The 21,536-nt window shown below is 53.8% G+C and overlaps 2 protein-coding genes across 9 annotated transcripts; both read left to right on the plus strand.

The window, feature by feature from the left end:
• The first annotated feature begins 843 nt into the window (after positions 1-843).
• Positions 844-10,331, plus strand: LOC144248545 (uncharacterized). 5 transcript variants are annotated; one of them, XR_013341832.2, is made up of 6 exons: positions 849-1,080; positions 1,474-1,527; positions 1,851-6,715; positions 7,323-7,493; positions 8,451-8,753; positions 9,187-10,331. XR_013341832.2 is itself a non-coding variant. In XM_085556446.1 (6 exons), the coding sequence occupies exons 1-3, from the start codon at positions 1,161-1,163 to the stop codon at positions 1,873-1,875; spliced, it is 240 nt and encodes a 79-aa protein (XP_085412572.1). In that variant the 5' UTR covers positions 1,089-1,160; the 3' UTR covers positions 1,876-6,715; positions 7,323-7,493; positions 8,451-8,753; positions 9,187-10,331. The 5 variants fall into 5 exon arrangements, 2 of the variants coding, with proteins under 2 accessions (XP_085412571.1, XP_085412572.1); XM_085556446.1 differs by lacking the exon at positions 849-1,080 and adding an exon at positions 1,089-1,321; XM_085556445.1 differs by having other exon boundaries at positions 844-1,321; positions 1,474-6,715.
• Positions 10,332-11,395: 1,064 nt separating this feature from the next.
• Positions 11,396-20,873, plus strand: LOC144248546 (uncharacterized). 4 transcript variants are annotated; one of them, XR_013341836.2, is made up of 6 exons: positions 11,413-11,622; positions 12,016-12,069; positions 12,393-17,257; positions 17,865-18,035; positions 18,993-19,295; positions 19,729-20,873. XR_013341836.2 is itself a non-coding variant. In XM_085556448.1 (6 exons), the coding sequence occupies exons 1-3, from the start codon at positions 11,703-11,705 to the stop codon at positions 12,415-12,417; spliced, it is 240 nt and encodes a 79-aa protein (XP_085412574.1). In that variant the 5' UTR covers positions 11,631-11,702; the 3' UTR covers positions 12,418-17,257; positions 17,865-18,035; positions 18,993-19,295; positions 19,729-20,873. The 4 variants fall into 4 exon arrangements, 2 of the variants coding, with proteins under 2 accessions (XP_085412573.1, XP_085412574.1); XM_085556448.1 differs by lacking the exon at positions 11,413-11,622 and adding an exon at positions 11,631-11,863; XM_085556447.1 differs by having other exon boundaries at positions 11,396-11,863; positions 12,016-17,257.
• Positions 20,874-21,536: the final 663 nt, after the last annotated feature.

Genomic DNA, 21,536 nt, shown 5'->3' on the forward strand with positions numbered 1-21,536 from the left:
AAACCACCGAGACGGGGCGGGAGGAGCCAGAGCGGCCCAAAAACCACCGAGACGGGGCGGGAGGGGTGAGAGGCGGGAGCGAGCGGCGAGCGGGGCGGTGTCTGTGAGTGAGGGGAGGGCTGGAGGCGGCTCCGCGGCGCCGAGGATAGCGGCGGCGCGAGCGGCTTCCTGTCCCACGCCGGCCGCTGGCCGTACGACAACGCATTTGAGACTTTTTGTCCCTGCACGGCCACCGTTCGTACAAGAACGCAGTTTAGACTTTTTGTCCCTGTACGGCCGCCGTCCGTACGAGAACGCATTTTAAGCTTTCTGTCCATGTACGGCCGCCGTCCGTACGAGAACGCATTTCAAGCTTTCTGTGCCTGTACGGCCGCCGTCCGTACGAGAACGCATTTCTAGGTTTTTGTGCCTGTACGGCCGCCGTCCGTACGAGAACGCAGTTTAGACTTTTTGTCCCTGTACGAGCGCCGTCCGTACGAGAACGCATTTCAAGCTTTCTGTCCCTGTACGGCCGCCGTCCGTACCAGAACGCATTTCTGCCTTTCTGTGCCTGTACGGCCGCTGTCCGTACGAGAACGCAGTTTAGACTTTTTGTGCCTGTACGGCCGCCGTCCGTACGAGAACACATTTCTAGGTTTTTGTGCCTGTACGGCCGCCGTCCGTACGAGAACGCAGTTTAGACTTTTTGTCCCTGTACGGCCGCCGTCCGTACGAGAACGCATTTCAAGCTTTCTGTGCCTGTACGGCCGCCGTCCGTACGAGAACGCAGTTTAGACTTTTTGTCCCTGTACGAGCGCCGTCCGTACGAGAACGCATTTCAAGCTTTCTGTGCCTGTACGGCCGCCGTCCGTACGAGAACGCATTTCAAGCTTTCTGTGCCTGTACGGCCGCCGTCCGTACGAGAACGCATTTCTAGGTTTTTGTGCCTGTACGGCCGCCGTCCGTACGAGAACGCAGTTTAGACTTTTTGCCTCTCTCTGGACGCCGTCCGTTCGAGAACGCAGTTGATGCTTTTTATCTCTCGGAGGCCGCCGTCCGTATTGGAACGCATTCGTTCTTTTCGGGCCCTCTCCGGCCGCTGTCCGTACCGGAACGGTTTCTGCCTTTCTGTGTCGCGCCGGCCGCCGTCCCCCACGTGTCGCGAGCCCGGCGCCGCCGTGATGGCGGCGAGCGGTGTGACCGGGCCCGGGCTCGCCCTGGAGGCGCTGCTGGAGATGGGATTCGGGACCCGGCGCGCGCGAGGGCGGCGGCACCGCTGGGACACCGAAGGAGTGCCGGGGACAGCGGGGGAGGGCGGGCGGGAGCAGCCGGAGTGGACCCGGTAACGGCACCGGGACCGGGAATGGGATTATTGGGGGGGTGGGGGGGCGGGGGTAGACACGGAAAGGCCCCGGAGACTCCGGGACTCCCGGGACGCCTCAGGCCCCTCCCGCGACCCCTGCAAAAATAACCGGGAGCCCCCCGGTCCCGCAGGGCGAAGGCGCTGGCGCTGACCGGGAACCGGGGAGTGGAAGCGGCCATGGACTGGTGAGAGGGGGACCCCAAAAACACTCCCGGGACCCCCAAAGAAACCCAGCGGGATCCCCGAAAAACAGCCCCGGGACCACCAAAGAAACCCAACGGGATCCCCCAAAAACAGCCTCGGGAATCCAAAAATTCCCTTCAGGAGCCCCAAAAATCCCCCTGGGACCCCCAAAATTCCATTCGGAACCCCAAAACCCTCTCGTTGTTATAAATTGTGACACGGCAATTTGAAGTGTCTTAATCCAATAAAGCAATTTTATTGAAAATAGCAGAACATTTTGTGTTCTGTCCCAACCTTCCTTTTATCCCCCCCCTTCTCCTTGCAGGCGTGACTCTCCAGATGTAGTCTGAGTCTGGTCGTTGTGATAGCTTCTAAGTCTCTTCTTTTGAGATACAGCAAGCAGACCAGATACATGCACCCAGGACTCTAATCTCAACCTCCTTATCACCTTGTAAGCAAATAAGCATTTCAAAGACACACCAGTACATTCTTATGCAAACCAAGGTAATCGAGCATATCACAGTGAACAAATGATCTTCCACTTATCTCATCGTGATCCCCAAAAACCTCCTGAGACCCCCAAAATTCCCTTCAGGACCCTAAACCCCCCCCAGGACCCCAAAATTTTACTCGGGACCCCCAAAATTCTTCCCAAAACCCCCCACCTGAGATCCCCAAAATTCTCCCCAGGAATGCAAAACCCACCCCAGGATGCCCAAAATTCCCTTTGGGACTCCAAAAACCCCCCTGAGACCCCCAAAATTCCCATCAGGGTCCCCAAAATTCCTCCTGTAACCCCCAAAAACACCCTGAGACCTCCAGAATATCCCTTCAGGACCCCAAAACCCCCCAGGACCTTCAAAAATCTATTTGGGACCCGCAAAATTTCTCCCAAAAACATCCTGGGACCCGCAAAATTCCCATCAGGGTCCCCAAAATTCCTCCTGGGACGCCCAAAAGCCTTCTGAGACCCCCAGAATTCTCTTCAGGAACCCAAAAACCCCCCAGGACCCCCAAAATTCTACTCGGGCCCCCCAAAATTTCTACCAAAAACACCTTGAGACCCCCAAAATTCTCCCCAGGACTCCAAAACCCCCCCTGGGACGCCCAAAATTCCCATTGGGACCCCAAAACACCCCCCAGGACCTGCAAATTTCCCTTTAGGACCCCTGAAATTCCTCCTGGGACGCCCAAAAGCCCCCTGAAACCCCCAGAATTCTTTTTAGGAACCCAAAACCCCACCCAGGACCCCCAAAATTTTACTCAGGACCCCCAAAATTCCTCCCAAAAACCCCCTGAGACCCCCAAAATTCTCCCCAGTGCTCCAAAACTCCCCCTGGGACTCCCAAAATTCCCTTTGTGACCCCAAAAACCACCCTGAGACCCGCAAAATTCCCATCAGGGTCCCCAAAATTCCTCCTGGGACCCCCAAAAGCCCCCTGAAACCCCCAGAATTCTTTTTAGGAACCCAAAACTCCACCCAGGACCCCCAAAATTCTACTCGGGACCCCCAAAATTCCTCCCAAAAAACCCCTGAGACCCCCAAAATTCTCCCCAGGACTCCAAAACTTCCCCTGGGACTCCCAAAATTGCCTTTGGGACCCAAAAACCACCCTGAGACCCGCAAAATTCCCATCAGGGTCCCCAAAATTCCTCCTGGGACGCCCAAAAGCCTTCTGAGACCCCCAGAATTCTCTTCAGGAACCCAAAAACCCCCCAGGACCCCCAAAAATCTACTCGGGACCCCCAAAATTTCTACCAAAAACACCTTGAGACCCCCAAAATTCTCCCCAGGACTCCAAAACCCCCCCTGGGACGCCCAAAATTCCCATTGGGACCCCAAAACACCCCTCAGGACCTGCAAATTTCCCTTTAGGACCCCTGAAATTCCTCCTGGGACGCCCAAAAGCCCCCTGAAACCCCCAGAATTCTTTTTAGGAACCCAAAACCCCACCCAGGACCCCCAAAATTTTACTCAGGACCCCCAAAATTCCTCCCAAAAACCCCCTGAGACCCCCAAAATTCTCCCCAGTGCTCCAAAACTCCCCCTGGGACTCCCAAAATTGCCTTTGGGACCCAAAACCCCCCCTGGGACTCCCAAAATTCCCATCAGGGTCCCCGAAATTCCTCCAGGTACCCCCAAAAACCCCCTGAGACCCCTAAAATTCCCTTCCGGACCCCAACCCACCCCCTTGGAACTCCCAAAATTCCCATTGGGACCCCAAAACCCCCCCTGGTCCCCCAAAATTCCCTTCCGGACTCCAAAAACCCCCCCCGGGAGCCCCAAATTCCCATCGGGGTCCCCAAAATTCTTTCTGGGACCCCCCAAAACTTCCTGAGACCCCAAAATTCACTTCAGGACCCCAAACCTCCCCCCCAGGACCCCCAAAATTCTACTCGGGACCCTCAAAATTCCACCCAAAAACCCCCTAAGACCCTCAAAATTTTCCCCAGGACTTCAAAACTCCCCCTATGACTCCCAAAATTCCCTTCGGGACCTCAAAACTTCCCCCAGGACCCACAAAATTCTACTCGGGACCCCAAAATTCCTCCCAAAACTCCCCTGAGACCCTCAAAATTCTCCCCAGGACTCCAAAAACCCCCTGGGACACCCAAAATTCCCTTCAGGACCCCAAAACCCCCCCTGGGACCCCCAGATTTCTTTTCAGGACCCCTGTGGGAACTCATAATGTCTCTCAGATATTTTTAGTGGTTCCAGGCCTTGGTCAGAAGCATTTGGGACCCTGGCAGGCAGCTGGAAACAGCTGTGATTGTGAGTTTGAGCCATGGAATGAGTTACCAACTTTGGAGGTGGAACAAGCAGTCACAAAGGGTTAGATAGTATAGTAAAAGTAATTACAAAGTAGAGGGGAAATTTTTTTAGTATTGTACAAGGGGGTTTTAGCACATGTCCAGGGGGGTTTTCACTTTGTACATGGGGGTCAGGAGTTCTAAGATGGAGGAAAGTGGGCTGATCCTGTTCTTCCTCCTTCTTTTTCCTTACCTCCATGTTCTGGGTGATGTTGGCACTCACAGATTCATTTAGAGTAGAAAAACACTTGGCAACGTAGGTAGTAGGTACTGGAGAATAATTGTAAACATGTAATACGTAATATATCTTATAAAAGATAGCAGCAGCCCTGGGCGGGGGGAGAGACGAAGAAGACAGCAGATAGAGAGGATGTCAGGGTGTGTGTGCCTCTGCCCAGGCCGCTGATCAAACAGCCGCAGTCCAAGAACATAATCTGTTAGATAACTAGCGATAAACTGCCTTGAGACTGAACAGCTAAAGCCTGCGGAGTTTTTCTTTGGAAGCACGGGTTGGAGGAGGAATTTCACCACCATATGAGACCCCAGAGAAAGGCTGGGGTTCTCACAAACCCCAAATTCCTCCTGGGACCCCCCACAAACTCCCAGAAGTCCCCAAAATTCCCGTCAGAACCCCAAACCCTCCCCAGGACACACAAAATTCCACTCGGGACCCCCAAAATTCCTCCCAAAAAACCCCCAAGACCCCTAAAATTCTCCCCAGGACACCACAAGCCCCCCTGGGACACCCCAAATTCCCATCAGGGTCCCTGAAATTCCTCCTGGGAGACCCAAAACCCCACTGAGACCCCCAAAATTCTCTTCGGGACCCCAAACCCCCCACCGGGAGCCCCAAAATTCCCATCAGGGTCCCCGAAATTCTTTCTGGGACCCCCCAAAAACTTCGTGAGACCTCAAAATTCCCTTCAGGACCCAAAACCCACCCCCAGGACCCTCAAAATTCTGGTTGGGACCCACAAAATTCCTCCCAAAACCCCCCTGAGACCATCAAAATTCCCTTTGGGACCCCAAAACCCCTCCCGGAACGCCCAAACTTCCATTTGGGACCCCAAAAACCCGCCTGGGACCTCCAAAATTCCCATCAGGGTCCTCGAAATTCCTCCTGAAACCCCCCAAAACTCCTTGAGACCCCAAAATTCCCTTCAGGACCCCTAAATTCCTCCTGGGACCCCCCAAAACCCCCTGAGACCCCCAAAATCCACTTGAGGACCCCAAACCCCCCCCAGGACCCACAAAATTCTACTTGGGACCCCCAAAATTCCTCCCCAAGACCCCCTGAGACCCCCAAAATTCTCTCCAGGACATCACAAGGCCCCCTGGGACACCCAAAAACCTCTCCAGGACCGCAAAATCCCCCCTGGGACTTCCAAAATTCCCTTTGGGACCCCAAAACCCCCCCTGGGACCCCCAAATTTCCCTTCAGGACCCCAAAATTCCTACTGGAACCCCCCAAAAACTCCCAGAAATCCCCAAAATTCCCTTCAGAACCCCAAACCCTCCCCAGGACCCACAAAATTCCACTCGGGACCCCCAAAATTCCACCCAAAACCCCCCTGAGACCCTCAAAATTCTCCCCAGGACTCCAAAACTCCCCCTGGGTTGGCCAAAATTCCCTTTGGGACTCCAAAACCCCCGCTGGGACCCCCAAAATTCCTATCAGGGTCCCTGAAATTCCTCCTGGGACCCCCCAAAACCCCCTGGGACCCCCAAAATTCTACTTCAGGACCCAAACCCTCCCCAGGACCCACAAAATTCTCTTTGGGACCCCAAAATTCCTCCCAAAAACCTCTTGAGATACCCAAAATTCTCCCCAGGACTCCAAACCCCCCCCTGGGACGCCCAAAATTCCCTTCAGGGCCCCCAAAACCCCACTGGGACCCCCAAAATTCCCTTCGGGACCCCAAAACACCCCCTGAACCCCCAAAATTCTATTTGTCACCCCAAAACACCTTCTGGGACCTCCAAATTTCTCTTTAGGACCCCTGAAATTTCTCCTGGGACCCCAAAAACTCCCTGAGACCCCCCCAAAAACCTCTCCAGGACCTCAAAACACCCCCTGGGATCCCCAAAATTCCCATCAGGGTCCCCAAAATTCCTCCTGGGACCCCCCAAAAACTCTCTGAGACCCCCTAAATTCCCTTCATGACTCCCCAAACCCCCTCTTGGGACTCCCAAAATTCCTCCTGGGATGCTGCAAAGACCTTCCAGAGCCCCCCAGGACCCCCCCAATTTTGGGTCCTCCCCCAATTCGGGGTTCCCCCCGATTTTTGGGTCCCCAGGCTGGTGGCTCATGAAGACGACCCCGACTCGGACCCCAAACTCCCCCCGGATTCAGCCCTCCATGTGTCCTTGCTATCAGAGGTTGGAATTGCAGAGTTGCCACTTTACCCCCAGACGTAATTTTTGATGTGGTTGTGCCACTTGAACAGTATTTGAAATCTGTTTGTGCTCTTGCAGCAGCATTTCCGAACCACAATGGAAATTTAGCCCTTCTGCCTGGGGCTGCTCACAGAATCGTGGAATCCCAGAAGGGTTTGGATGGGAAGGCACCTTTATTTAAAGCTCGTCCCATTCCACCCCTGCCATGGGCAGGGACACCTTCCACCATGCCAGGGTGCTCCAAGCCCTGTCCAGCCTGGCCTTGGACACTTCCAGGGATCCGGGGGCAGCCACAGCTTCTGTGGGCAACCTGTGCTGGACAGCAGCTTTGAAAGGCAGAGTGAAGTACAGCTGGGATTTTTGTGCTGCCCCTAACTTTGTATTGCCTGGCAAATGTGCCTTTGGGGTTTTTTGGGGTTTTTTGTTTTTTGGTGGGTTTTTTTTTAGGTTTTTTTGGGTGGTTTTTTTTTTTTTTCTTTTTTTTTGTGACTAAAAAGCTACCTTGTGTTCCTGGAATGTTGCATTCTACCTCTGTTGTTTTCCCAGTAAGTCTGGATCCTCTGCTTACATTTTTTCCTTCGCTTATTAGATGTCGTGGATGTGCTGGCTGTTCTGATGGAGGGCAGTGATGGCTTAGATGAAGGAATTGTGTTCTCTTTCAATGAAGATGTGATTATCCAAACATTTCCCTTCAGTGCTGTTGTCCCTGCTGCATGAGCAGCCAGGAATATGCTGTTGTTTCAGTCTGAAAACGGAACAGGTACAGGGTTTTTTTTTATGTTTTATGTGTCATTTCTAGCAGTGGAGTGAAAGCAGCATCACTTCTACCCTCTTGTAATAATTTTTTACCATTTATCATTTTTTACCTTGAGGCATTTTATTATCTTCCCTGCAAGCAGCAGGAGGTTCAGATTCATGGTGCTTTGTGCTCAAGCGGGGCATTGAAGCTCTGTAGGTGCTTCTGCCCTTTTTCCCTGACCCTGAAGAGAAGGGACACTGTCCCTGCATGGACAGTCTTGGTCTGGAAGTAGCTGGCCTCAGTAACAGCGTTTTAAGGGCAGAGCGTGGCGATCAGGAGAGGAAGGTGGTTCCCGTGCCTGTGGGCAGCTCTTCCTGAGAGCAGGGAGAGGGGTCTGCATTGTTAAGTAGGAAGTGGATGCATTTCCCAAGGAAAACTTCAGAAATTGAGCTCCAGGGGCAAACACTGTGAGGTTCTACCACCTCCTTGAGGACATCCTTAAAACCACCGGGGCATCAGCAGGGCTTGGAGCAGGACTGGCCAACCCCAGAGCACCTCACGAAGCCCTCTGTGTGTATGTGGCAGTCGAGTAGCACCTGGGGGGTGCTGAAAGTCCCAGTTCTGAGAGAAAATTCTGTTTAACTTGTACACGTTGGCTGGGTGTGTCCCCCCAGTACAGCTCGGTTCTTCTCTGAGGCGGTGCCTGGCAGGGTCTCTCCCTGTTAAGGGCCGGGCGTGTTTTTGGCACAACACAGTGAAGGTGGATTATTTGCTTCAGCAAGAGCTGATGATGTCTGGAGGGTTTTTCAGGTACCTCAGCGGCCAGGAGCACCTGTCTAGGTCACTAGGAACACTTTTTGATCTCGTTCAGTTCTTTTCTGCATGAGGCTGTGTGGGCTGCTGGCAAGGCCCAAAGTAAGGAAGGTTGCCCCAGTGTCTGTGCTCATGTCAATAGTTTAATTTATTTGGCTTTTCTAGGAGCAGACGTCGTGGAGGCCCTTGGTGCTGTTTTCACTGGCCTCCTGCACCCTCCGAGAGAACCCCTTGCTCCCTGCTTGACGTTCCATCTCTGTGACAAAGATCCTGAGTCCCTGAAAGCTGCTAATTATCCTCAGCTCTACCAGTTTAACCGATACTATAGGCTCTGGATGCCCAAGCAGTCCCAGGAACCTGTGGTATGGAATCCCTGAAGTCACTGAATTCTTGAGCCAGTATTCCTATGAAATCCTCGCAGTCGACAGAGGTTACATTTCCATCAGAAACAGCGTTTTTATTGAGGAGGTAATTCTGCATCTCTTGTTGATCCTGCTGGGGACACACGTTTGCTCCAGGGCTTTTCTCTGTTGACACAAGAGGTCTCTGTGGTGTTTGGGAGGCGATACCAGGGCTCAGGGCACATACAGAGACTCCTCACTGGGCACAGCAGAGCCTGGTGTGTGCTGTGGCCTCTGTTTACAGTGCCTGGAGTTCCCCCAGGTGGGTGGAGGATCACAGGCCCCTGGGCTGGGTTTTGTGAGTTTTTCTAAGCTCAGCAGTGTGAACACTCCAGATGCCCCTGGGGAGACTGCTGGGCAGCTCTGTTCTAGCAGGACTGCACGCCTGTGCTCCCAGAGCCTCAGTTCAGAGCTCATCTCAAAACAAAGGCAGCTGAAGAGATTTTTGTTTCATACTCATCACTGTTTTTCTCTTCTGCTTTTTGTTTCGCTTTAAACAGTTTGAAAACCACAAGGAGGTAAGTCAAGAGCCTCCTGTGGCACCGGATTCTGTATTTGCCACTTTGCTGAAGGGAGCCTGGGAGAGAAGAAGCAGTACCTTCCTGGAAGATGGTGTTCAGACAAAGTGGAGAGACTTGGCTTCCCGGCTCCCCCCACCTGAGCAGCTTTTGCTGGGAGTAAAGCACGTGCTGCTGTACCCGAAACCCACAGTGGAGAACTTCAGCAGATAATACTGTAGTTATGCTTTGTTTACTTTATGGCACAAATTACAAATGACTTGGCTGCTAAAACTTAGGTTCTAGTGCTGTAGCTCTTTTTCCTCGACTTGGCTCTGAGGGCACGCAGCACCGTACAAAACTGCACCTAATTTGTAAACAAACGTCAGTTGTTCTGATTATTGAAGCCGGGCTTTATTCAGTTGAATTTCGAGTGTGTGCTGCGCCCAGGTCCTTTGTACAAATAGGGTACGGAGGGTGGGGGAACCAGAACTGCACATTCTTTGTGATATGTATGGGATTTTGGGGAGGTTAAATAAAAAGGAGATGCAAAATGAGGGAATTGCTTTTAGATGTAACTATTCTTGTCCTAAAGGAGCAAGTGTGTGTGTGTTGAAAGAGCCGCAAGCCTTGTAGGGACTGCAGTTTGTGTGCCCTGTGCTGAGGTGCCCTGAGGAAATGTGTGAGCCGGAGGGAGCCGGGGCCGGGCGGAGGGAGCCGAGCTGTGGGAATGGGCGAATGGAGGCGGGTGCGGGCGGGAATAGCCGAGCGTGGCCGAAAGCGGCCGAAAGGGGCCGAGGAGGCGAGCGGAGCCGAGCTTTGCCGAGTCCAGCCGAACCGAGCCGAGCTCTGCCGAGCGCAGCAGCCCTGGCAGGGCGGGGCGCCGGGAGGGATCCCCTCCTGTCCCTCTCTCTACCGCTCCATCCTCCTGCCCGTGTTCAGTTACCTCTCTTTCCCCCGTTTCCGTGTCCCCCCCAAACCCGGCTCCTTCCTATCCTGTCCCTGCCCCGCTGCTCCGTCCATTACCCCTCTCTCCCTCCTCTGTGCCCCGTCCCTCTTGCCTCCCCTGCCGGCCTTTAAATCCGAATTATAAATCCGAATGTGAATATAAATATGAAAAATACAAAAATAAAATACATTGAAATGCAGTTTAAAAGAAAAGGTTTTTTCTTTTGGTTCTTGTTGGGTTAGAGGCAGGGTTTTTTTTGTTTGCGTTCTTTTCCGCGCGAGATGTTTCGGGGCATTTGCTACCGAGGACATTCCGCAGGGGACGGCGCCCGTTCTTTTTTGCCGCCGGCCCCGCCCGCGGCCCCGAGGCGAGCGGCGGCTCCCGGCGGTGGCGGGCGGCAGTGCTGCCGCCTTGTGGACAGAGAGCGGTACTGCAGCCCCCCAGCCAGCGCCCGGCAAAACCACCGAGACGGGGCGGGAGGAGCCAGAGCGGCCCAAAAACCACCGAGACGGGGCGGGAGGGGTGAGAGGCGGGAGCGAGCGGCGAGCGGGGCGGTGTCTGTGAGTGAGGGGAGGGCTGGAGGCGGCTCCGCGGCGCCGAGGATAGCGGCGGCGCGAGCGGCTTCCTGTCCCACGCCGGCCGCTGGCCGTACGACAACGCATTTGAGACTTTTTGTCCCTGCACGGCCACCGTTCGTACAAGAACGCAGTTTAGACTTTTTGTCCCTGTACGGCCGCCGTCCGTACGAGAACGCATTTCAAGCTTTCTGTCCATGTACGGCCGCCGTCCGTACGAGAACGCATTTCAAGCTTTCTGTGCCTGTACGGCCGCCGTCCGTACGAGAACGCATTTCTAGGTTTTTGTGCCTGTACGGCCGCCGTCCGTACGAGAACGCAGTTTAGACTTTTTGTCCCTGTACGAGCGCCGTCCGTACGAGAACGCATTTCAAGCTTTCTGTCCCTGTACGGCCGCCGTCCGTACGAGAACGCATTTCTGCCTTTCTGTGCCTGTACGGCCGCCGTCCGTACGAGAACGCAGTTTAGACTTTTTGTGCCTGTACAGCCGCCGTCCGTACGAGAACGCAGTTTAGACTTTTTGTCCCTGTACGGCCGCCGTCCGTACGAGAACGCATTTCAAGCTTTCTGTGCCTGTACGGCCGCCGTCCGTACGAGAACGCAGTTTAGACTTTTTGTCCCTGTACGAGCGCCGTCCGTACGAGAACGCATTTCAAGCTTTCTGTGCCTGTACGGCCGCCGTCCGTACGAGAACGCATTTCAAGCTTTCTGTGCCTGTACGGCCGCCGTCCGTACGAGAACGCATTTCTAGGTTTTTGTGCCTGTACGGCCGCCGTCCGTACGAGAACGCAGTTTAGACTTTTTGTCCCTGTACGGCCGCCGTCCGTACGAGAACGCAGTTGATGCTTTTTATCTCTCGGAGGCCGCCGTCCGTATTGGAACGCATTCGTTCTTTTCGGGCCCTCTCCGGCCGCTGTCCGTACCGGAACGGTTTCTGCCTTTCTGTGTCGCGCCGGCCGCCGTCCCCCACGTGTCGCGAGCCCGGCGCCGCCGTGATGGCGGCGAGCGGTGTGACCGGGCCCGGGCTCGCCCTGGAGGCGCTGCTGGAGATGGGATTCGGGACCCGGCGCGCGCGAGGGCGGCGGCACCGCTGGGACACCGAAGGAGTGCCGGGGACAGCGGGGGAGGGCGGGCGGGAGCAGCCGGAGTGGACCCGGTAACGGCACCGGGACCGGGAATGGGATTATTGGGGGGGTGGGGGGGCGGGGGTAGACACGGAAAGGCCCCGGAGACTCCGGGACTCCCGGGACGCCTCAGGCCCCTCCCGCGACCCCTGCAAAAATAACCGGGAGCCCCCCGGTCCCGCAGGGCGAAGGCGCTGGCGCTGACCGGGAACCGGGGAGTGGAAGCGGCCATGGACTGGTGAGAGGGGGACCCCAAAAACACCCCCGGGACCCCCAAAGAAACCCAGCGGGATCCCCGAAAAACAGCCCCGGGACCACCAAAGAAACCCAACGGGATCCCCCAAAAACAGCCTCGGGAATCCAAAAATTCCCTTCAGGAGCCCCAAAAATCCCCCTGGGACCCCCAAAATTCCATTCGGAACCCCAAAACCCTCTCGTTGTTATAAATTGTGACACGGCAATTTGAAGTGTCTTAATCCAATAAAGCAATTTTATTGAAAATAGCAGAACATTTTGTGTTCTGTCCCAACCTTCCTTTTATCCCCCCCCTTCTCCTTGCAGGCGTGACTCTCCAGATGTAGTCTGAGTCTGGTCGTTGTGATAGCTTCTAAGTCTCTTCTTTTGAGATACAGCAAGCAGACCAGATACATGCACCCAGGACTCTAATCTCAACCTCCTTATCACCTTGTAAGCAAATAAGCATTTCAAAGACACACCAGTACATTCTTATGCAAACCAAGGTAATCGAGCATATCACAGTGAACAAATGATCTTCCACTTATCTCATCGTGATCCCCAAAAACCTCCTGAGACCCCCAAAATTCCCTTCAGGACCCTAAACCCCCCCCAGGACCCCAAAATTTTACTCGGGACCCCCAAAATTCTTCCCAAAACCCCCCACCTGAGATCCCCAAAATTCTCCCCAGGAATGCAAAACCCACCCCAGGATGCCCAAAATTCCCTTTGGGACTCCAAAAACCCCCCTGAGACCCCCAAAATTCCCATCAGGGTCCCCAAAATTCCTCCTGTAACCCCCAAAAACACCCTGAGACCTCCAGAATATCCCTTCAGGACCCCAAAACCCCCCAGGACCTTCAAAAATCTATTTGGGACCCGCAAAATTTCTCCCAAAAACACCCTGGGACCCGCAAAATTCCCATCAGGGTCCCCAAAATTCCTCCTGGGACGCCCAAAAGCCTTCTGAGACCCCCAGAATTCTCTTCAGGAACCCAAAAACCCCCCAGGACCCCCAAAATTCTACTCGGGACCCCCAAAATTTCTACCAAAAACACCCTGAGACCCCCAAAATTCTCCCCAGGACTCCAAAACCCCCCCTGGGACGCCCAAAATTCCCATTGGGACCCCAAAACACCCCCCAGGACCTGCAAATTTCCCTTTAGGACCCCTGAAATTCCTCCTGGGACGCCCAAAAGCCCCCTGAAACCCCCAGAATTCTTTTTAGGAACCCAAAACCCCACCCAGGACCCCCAAAATTTTACTCAGGACCCCCAAAATTCCTCCCAAAAACCCCCTGAGACCCCCAAAATTCTCCCCAGTGCTCCAAAACTCCCCCTGGGACTCCCAAAATTCCCTTTGTGACCCCAAAAACCACCCTGAGACCCGCAAAATTCCCATCAGGGTCCCCAAAATTCCTCCTGGGACCCCCAAAAGCCCCCTGAAACCCCCAGAATTCTTTTTAGGAACCCAAAACTCCACCCAGGACCCCCAAAATTCTACTCGGGACCCCCAAAATTCCTCCCAAAAAACCCCTGAGACCCCCAAAATTCTCCCCAGGACTCCAAAACTTCCCCTGGGACTCCCAAAATTGCCTTTGGGACCCAAAAACCACCCTGAGACCCGCAAAATTCCCATCAGGGTCCCCAAAATTCCTCCTGGGACGCCCAAAAGCCTTCTGAGACCCCCAGAATTCTCTTCAGGAACCCAAAAACCCCCCAGGACCCCCAAAAATCTACTCGGGACCCCCAAAATTTCTACCAAAAACACCTTGAGACCCCCAAAATTCTCCCCAGGACTCCAAAACCCCCCCTGGGACGCCCAAAATTCCCATTGGGACCCCAAAACACCCCCCAGGACCTGCAAATTTCCCTTTAGGACCCCTGAAATTCCTCCTGGGACGCCCAAAAGCCCCCTGAAACCCCCAGAATTCTTTTTAGGAACCCAAAACCCCACCCAGGACCCCCAAAATTTTACTCAGGACCCCCAAAATTCCTCCCAAAAACCCCCTGAGACCCCCAAAATTCTCCCCAGTGCTCCAAAACTCCCCCTGGGACTCCCAAAATTGCCTTTGGGACCCAAAACCCCCCCTGGGACTCCCAAAATTCCCATCAGGGTCCCCGAAATTCCTCCAGGTACCCCCAAAAACCCCCTGAGACCCCTAAAATTCCCTTCCGGACCCCAACCCACCCCCTTGGAACTCCCAAAATTCCCATTGGGACCCCAAAACCCCCCCTGGTCCCCCAAAATTCCCTTCCGGACTCCAAAAACCCCCCCCGGGAGCCCCAAATTCCCATCGGGGTCCCCAAAATTCTTTCTGGGACCCCCCAAAACTTCCTGAGACCCCAAAATTCACTTCAGGACCCCAAACCTCCCCCCCAGGACCCCCAAAATTCTACTCGGGACCCTCAAAATTCCACCCAAAAACCCCCTAAGACCCTCAAAATTTTCCCCAGGACTTCAAAACTCCCCCTATGACTCCCAAAATTCCCTTCGGGACCTCAAAACTTCCCCCAGGACCCACAAAATTCTACTCGGGACCCCAAAATTCCTCCCAAAACTCCCCTGAGACCCTCAAAATTCTCCCCAGGACTCCAAAAACCCCCTGGGACACCCAAAATTCCCTTCAGGACCCCAAAACCCCCCCTGGGACCCCCAGATTTCTTTTCAGGACCCCTGTGGGAACTCATAATGTCTCTCAGATATTTTTAGTGGTTCCAGGCCTTGGTCAGAAGCATTTGGGACCCTGGCAGGCAGCTGGAAACAGCTGTGATTGTGAGTTTGAGCCATGGAATGAGTTACCAACTTTGGAGGTGGAACAAGCAGTCACAAAGGGTTAGATAGTATAGTAAAAGTAATTACAAAGTAGAGGGGAAATTTTTTTAGTATTGTACAAGGGGGTTTTAGCACATGTCCAGGGGGGTTTTCACTTTGTACATGGGGGTCAGGAGTTCTAAGATGGAGGAAAGTGGGCTGATCCTGTTCTTCCTCCTTCTTTTTCCTTACCTCCATGTTCTGGGTGATGTTGGCACTCACAGATTCATTTAGAGTAGAAAAACACTTGGCAACGTAGGTAGTAGGTACTGGAGAATAATTGTAAACATGTAATACGTAATATATCTTATAAAAGATAGCAGCAGCCCTGGGCGGGGGGAGAGACGAAGAAGACAGCAGATAGAGAGGATGTCAGGGTGTGTGTGCCTCTGCCCAGGCCGCTGATCAAACAGCCGCAGTCCAAGAACATAATCTGTTAGATAACTAGCGATAAACTGCCTTGAGACTGAACAGCTAAAGCCTGCGGAGTTTTTCTTTGGAAGCACGGGTTGGAGGAGGAATTTCACCACCATATGAGACCCCAGAGAAAGGCTGGGGTTCTCACAAACCCCAAATTCCTCCTGGGACCCCCCACAAACTCCCAGAAGTCCCCAAAATTCCCGTCAGAACCCCAAACCCTCCCCAGGACACACAAAATTCCACTCGGGACCCCCAAAATTCCTCCCAAAAAACCCCCAAGACCCCTAAAATTCTCCCCAGGACACCACAAGCCCCCCTGGGACACCCCAAATTCCCATCAGGGTCCCTGAAATTCCTCCTGGGAGACCCAAAACCCCACTGAGACCCCCAAAATTCTCTTCGGGACCCCAAACCCCCCACCGGGAGCCCCAAAATTCCCATCAGGGTCCCCGAAATTCTTTCTGGGACCCCCCAAAAACTTCGTGAGACCTCAAAATTCCCTTCAGGACCCAAAACCCACCCCCAGGACCCTCAAAATTCTGGTTGGGACCCACAAAATTCCTCCCAAAACCCCCCTGAGACCATCAAAATTCCCTTTGGGACCCCAAAACCCCTCCCGGAACGCCCAAACTTCCATTTGGGACCCCAAAAACCCGCCTGGGACCTCCAAAATTCCCATCAGGGTCCTCGAAATTCCTCCTGAAACCCCCCAAAACTCCTTGAGACCCCAAAATTCCCTTCAGGACCCCTAAATTCCTCCTGGGACCCCCCAAAACCCCCTGAGACCCCCAAAATCCACTTGAGGACCCCAAACCCCCCCCAGGACCCACAAAATTCTACTTGGGACCCCCAAAATTCCTCCCCAAGACCCCCTGAGACCCCCAAAATTCTCTCCAGGACATCACAAGGCCCCCTGGGACACCCAAAAACCTCTCCAGGACCGCAAAATCCCCCCTGGGACTTCCAAAATTCCCTTTGGGACCCCAAAACCCCCCCTGGGACCCCCAAATTTCCCTTCAGGACCCCAAAATTCCTACTGGAACCCCCCAAAAACTCCCAGAAATCCCCAAAATTCCCTTCAGAACCCCAAACCCTCCCCAGGACCCACAAAATTCCACTCGGGACCCCCAAAATTCCACCCAAAACCCCCCTGAGACCCTCAAAATTCTCCCCAGGACTCCAAAACTCCCCCTGGGTTGGCCAAAATTCCCTTTGGGACTCCAAAACCCCCGCTGGGACCCCCAAAATTCCTATCAGGGTCCCTGAAATTCCTCCTGGGACCCCCCAAAACCCCCTGGGACCCCCAAAATTCTACTTCAGGACCCAAACCCTCCCCAGGACCCACAAAATTCTCTTTGGGACCCCAAAATTCCTCCCAAAAACCTCTTGAGATACCCAAAATTCTCCCCAGGACTCCAAACCCCCCCCTGGGACGCCCAAAATTCCCTTCAGGGCCCCCAAAACCCCACTGGGACCCCCAAAATTCCCTTCGGGACCCCAAAACACCCCCTGAACCCCCAAAATTCTATTTGTCACCCCAAAACACCTTCTGGGACCTCCAAATTTCTCTTTAGGACCCCTGAAATTTCTCCTGGGACCCCAAAAACTCCCTGAGACCCCCCCAAAAACCTCTCCAGGACCTCAAAACACCCCCTGGGATCCCCAAAATTCCCATCAGGGTCCCCAAAATTCCTCCTGGGACCCCCCAAAAACTCTCTGAGACCCCCTAAATTCCCTTCATGACTCCCCAAACCCCCTCTTGGGACTCCCAAAATTCCTCCTGGGATGCTGCAAAGACCTTCCAGAGCCCCCCAGGACCCCCCCAATTTTGGGTCCTCCCCCAATTCGGGGTTCCCCCCGATTTTTGGGTCCCCAGGCTGGTGGCTCATGAAGACGACCCCGACTCGGACCCCAAACTCCCCCCGGATTCAGCCCTCCATGTGTCCTTGCTATCAGAGGTTGGAATTGCAGAGTTGCCACTTTACCCCCAGATGTAATTTTTGATGTGGTTGTGCCACTTGAACAGTATTTGAAATCTGTTTGTGCTCTTGCAGCAGCATTTCCGAACCACAATGGAAATTTAGCCCTTCTGCCTGGGGCTGCTCACAGAATCGTGGAATCCCAGAAGGGTTTGGATGGGAAGGCACCTTTATTTAAAGCTCGTCCCATTCCACCCCTGCCATGGGCAGGGACACCTTCCACCATGCCAGGGTGCTCCAAGCCCTGTCCAGCCTGGCCTTGGACACTTCCAGGGATCCGGGGGCAGCCACAGCTTCTGTGGGCAACCTGTGCTGGACAGCAGCTTTGAAAGGCAGAGTGAAGTACAGCTGGGATTTTTGTGCTGCCCCTAACTTTGTATTGCCTGGCAAATGTGCCTTTGGGGTTTTTTGGGGTTTTTTGTTTTTTGGTGGGTTTTTTTTTAGGTTTTTTTGGGTGGTTTTTTTTTTTTTTCTTTTTTTTTGTGACTAAAAAGCTACCTTGTGTTCCTGGAATGTTGCATTCTACCTCTGTTGTTTTCCCAGTAAGTCTGGATCCTCTGCTTACATTTTTTCCTTCGCTTATTAGATGTCGTGGATGTGCTGGCTGTTCTGATGGAGGGCAGTGATGGCTTAGATGAAGGAATTGTGTTCTCTTTCAATGAAGATGTGATTATCCAAACATTTCCCTTCAGTGCTGTTGTCCCTGCTGCATGAGCAGCCAGGAATATGCTGTTGTTTCAGTCTGAAAACGGAACAGGTACAGGGGTTTTTTTTATGTTTTATGTGTCATTTCTAGCAGTGGAGTGAAAGCAGCATCACTTCTACCCTCTTGTAATAATTTTTTACCATTTATCATTTTTTACCTTGAGGCATTTTATTATCTTCCCTGCAAGCAGCAGGAGGTTCAGATTCACGGTGCTTTGTGCTCAGGAGGGGCATTGAAGCTCTGTAGGTGCTTCTGCCCTTTTTCCCTGACCCTGAAGAGAAGGGACACTGTCCCTGCATGGACAGTCTTGGTCTGGAAGTAGCTGGCCTCAGTAACAGCGTTTTAAGGGCAGAGCGTGGCGATCAGGAGAGGAAGGTGGTTCCCGTGCCTGTGGGCAGCTCTTCCTGAGAGCAGGGAGAGGGGTCTGCATTGTTAAGTAGGAAGTGGATGCATTTCCCAAGGAAAACTTCAGAAATTGAGCTCCAGGGGCAAACACTGTGAGGTTCTACCACCTCCTTGAGGACATCCTTAAAACCACCGGGGCATCAGCAGGGCTTGGAGCAGGACTGGCCAACCCCAGAGCACCTCACGAAGCCCTCTGTGTGTATGTGGCAGTCGAGTAGCACCTGGGGGGTGCTGAAAGTCCCAGTTCTGAGAGAAAATTCTGTTTAACTTGTACACGTTGGCTGGGTGTGTCCCCCCAGTACAGCTCGGTTCTTCTCTGAGGCGGTGCCTGGCAGGGTCTCTCCCTGTTAAGGGCCGGGCGTGTTTTTGGCACAACACAGTGAAGGTGGATTATTTGCTTCAGCAAGAGCTGATGATGTCTGGAGGGTTTTTCAGGTACCTCAGCGGCCAGGAGCACCTGTCTAGGTCACTAGGAACACTTTTTGATCTCGTTCAGTTCTTTTCTGCATGAGGCTGTGTGGGCTGCTGGCAAGGCCCAAAGTAAGGAAGGTTGCCCCAGTGTCTGTGCTCATGTCAATAGTTTAATTTATTTGGCTTTTCTAGGAGCAGACGTCGTGGAGGCCCTTGGTGCTGTTTTCACTGGCCTCCTGCACCCTCCGAGAGAACCCCTTGCTCCCTGCTTGACGTTCCATCTCTGTGACAAAGATCCTGAGTCCCTGAAAGCTGCTAATTATCCTCAGCTCTACCAGTTTAACCGATACTATAGGCTCTGGATGCCCAAGCAGTCCCAGGAACCTGTGGTATGGAATCCCTGAAGTCACTGAATTCTTGAGCCAGTATTCCTATGAAATCCTCGCAGTCGACAGAGGTTACATTTCCATCAGAAACAGCGTTTTTATTGAGGAGGTAATTCTGCATCTCTTGTTGATCCTGCTGGGGACACACGTTTGCTCCAGGGCTTTTCTCTGTTGACACAAGAGGTCTCTGTGGTGTTTGGGAGGCGATACCAGGGCTCAGGGCACATACAGAGACTCCTCACTGGGCACAGCAGAGCCTGGTGTGTGCTGTGGCCTCTGTTTACAGTGCCTGGAGTTCCCCCAGGTGGGTGGAGGATCACAGGCCCCTGGGCTGGGTTTTGTGAGTTTTTCTAAGCTCAGCAGTGTGAACACTCCAGATGCCCCTGGGGAGACTGCTGGGCAGCTCTGTTCTAGCAGGACTGCACGCCTGTGCTCCCAGAGCCTCAGTTCAGAGCTCATCTCAAAACAAAGGCAGCTGAAGAGATTTTTGTTTCATACTCATCACTGTTTTTCTCTTCTGCTTTTTGTTTCGCTTTAAACAGTTTGAAAACCACAAGGAGGTAAGTCAAGAGCCTCCTGTGGCACCGGATTCTGTATTTGCCACTTTGCTGAAGGGAGCCTGGGAGAGAAGAAGCAGTACCTTCCTGGAAGATGGTGTTCAGACAAAGTGGAGAGACTTGGCTTCCCGGCTCCCCCCACCTGAGCAGCTTTTGCTGGGAGTAAAGCACGTGCTGCTGTACCCGAAACCCACAGTGGAGAACTTCAGCAGATAATACTGTAGTTATGCTTTGTTTACTTTATGGCACAAATTACAAATGACTTGGCTGCTAAAACTTAGGTTCTAGTGCTGTAGCTCTTTTTCCTCGACTTGGCTCTGAGGGCACGCAGCACCGTACAAAACTGCACCTAATTTGTAAACAAACGTCAGTTGTTCTGATTATTGAAGCCGGGCTTTATTCAGTTGAATTTCGAGTGTGTGCTGCGCCCAGGTCCTTTGTACAAATAGGGTACGGAGGGTGGGGGAACCAGAACTGCACATTCTTTGTGATATGTATGGGATTTTGGGGAGGTTAAATAAAAAGGAGATGCAAAATGAGGGAATTGCTTTTAGATGTAACTATTCTTGTCCTAAAGGAGCAAGTGTGTGTGTGTTGAAAGAGCCGCAAGCCTTGTAGGGACTGCAGTTTGTGTGCCCTGTGCTGAGGTGCCCTGAGGAAATGTGTGAGCCGGAGGGAGCCGGGGCCGGGCGGAGGGAGCCGAGCTGTGGGAATGGGCGAATGGAGGCGGGTGCGGGCGGGAATAGCCGAGCGTGGCCGAAAGCGGCCGAAAGGGGCCGAGGAGGCGAGCGGAGCCGAGCTTTGCCGAGTCCAGCCGAACCGAGCCGAGCTCTGCCGAGCGCAGCAGCCCTGGCAGGGCGGGGCGCCGGGAGGGATCCCCTCCTGTCCCTCTCTCTACCGCTCCATCCTCCTGCCCGTGTTCAGTTACCTCTCTTTCCCCCGTTTCCGTGTCCCCCCCAAACCCGGCTCCTTCCTATCCTGTCCCTGCCCCGCTGCTCCGTCCATTACCCCTCTCTCCCTCCTCTGTGCCCCGTCCCTCTTGCCTCCCCTGCCGGCCTTTAAATCCGAATTATAAATCCGAATGTGAATATAAATATGAAAAATACAAAAATAAAATACATTGAAATGCAGTTTAAAAGAAAAGGTTTTTTCTTTTGGTTCTTGTTGGGTTAGAGGCAGGGTTTTTTTTGTTTGCGTTCTTTTCCGCGCGAGATGTTTCGGGGCATTTGCTACCGAGGACATTCCGCAGGGGACGGCGCCCGTTCTTTTTTGCCGCCGGCCCCGCCCGCGGCCCCGAGGCGAGCGGCGGCTCCCGGCGGTGGCGGGCGGCAGTGCTGCCGCCTTGTGGACAGAGAGCGGTACTGCAGCCCCCCAGCCAGCGCCCGGCAAAACCACCGAGACGGGGCGGGAGGAGCCAGAGCGGCCCAAAAACCACCGAGACGGGGCGGGAGGGGTGAGAGGCGGGAGCGAGCGGCGAGCGGGGCGGTGTCTGTGAGTGAGGGGAGGGCTGGAGGCGGCTCCGCGGCGCCGAGGATAGCGGCGGCGCGAGCGGCTTCCTGTCCCACGCCGGCCGCTGGCCGTACGACAACGCATTTGAGACTTTTTGTCCCTGCACGGCCACCGTTCGTACAAGAACGCAGTTTAGACTTTTTGTCCCTGTACGGCCGCCGTCCGTACGAGAACGCATTTCAAGCTTTCTGTCCATGTACGGCCGCCGTCCGTACGAGAACGCATTTCAAGCTTTCTGTGCCTGTACGGCCGCCGTCCGTACGAGAACGCATTTCTAGGTTTTT

This window comes from Lonchura striata, chromosome 17 (assembly GCF_050655825.1).
Source record: "Lonchura striata isolate lonStrDom1 chromosome 17, ASM5065582v1, whole genome shotgun sequence".
In the NCBI taxonomy this organism is placed as follows: Eukaryota; Metazoa; Chordata; class Aves; order Passeriformes; family Estrildidae; genus Lonchura; species Lonchura striata.

Coding starts and splice junctions, on each gene's coding strand:
- LOC144248545 (XM_085556445.1), top strand. CDS start 1,008: ATGCTTTTTATCTCTCGGAGGCCGCCGTCCGTATTGGAACGCATTCGT. Junction 1,322..1,473: donor GAGCAGCCGGAGTGGACCCG/GTAACGGCACCG, acceptor CCGGTCCCGCAG/GGCGAAGGCGCTGGCGCTGA.
- LOC144248546 (XM_085556447.1), top strand. CDS start 11,550: ATGCTTTTTATCTCTCGGAGGCCGCCGTCCGTATTGGAACGCATTCGT. Junction 11,864..12,015: donor GAGCAGCCGGAGTGGACCCG/GTAACGGCACCG, acceptor CCGGTCCCGCAG/GGCGAAGGCGCTGGCGCTGA.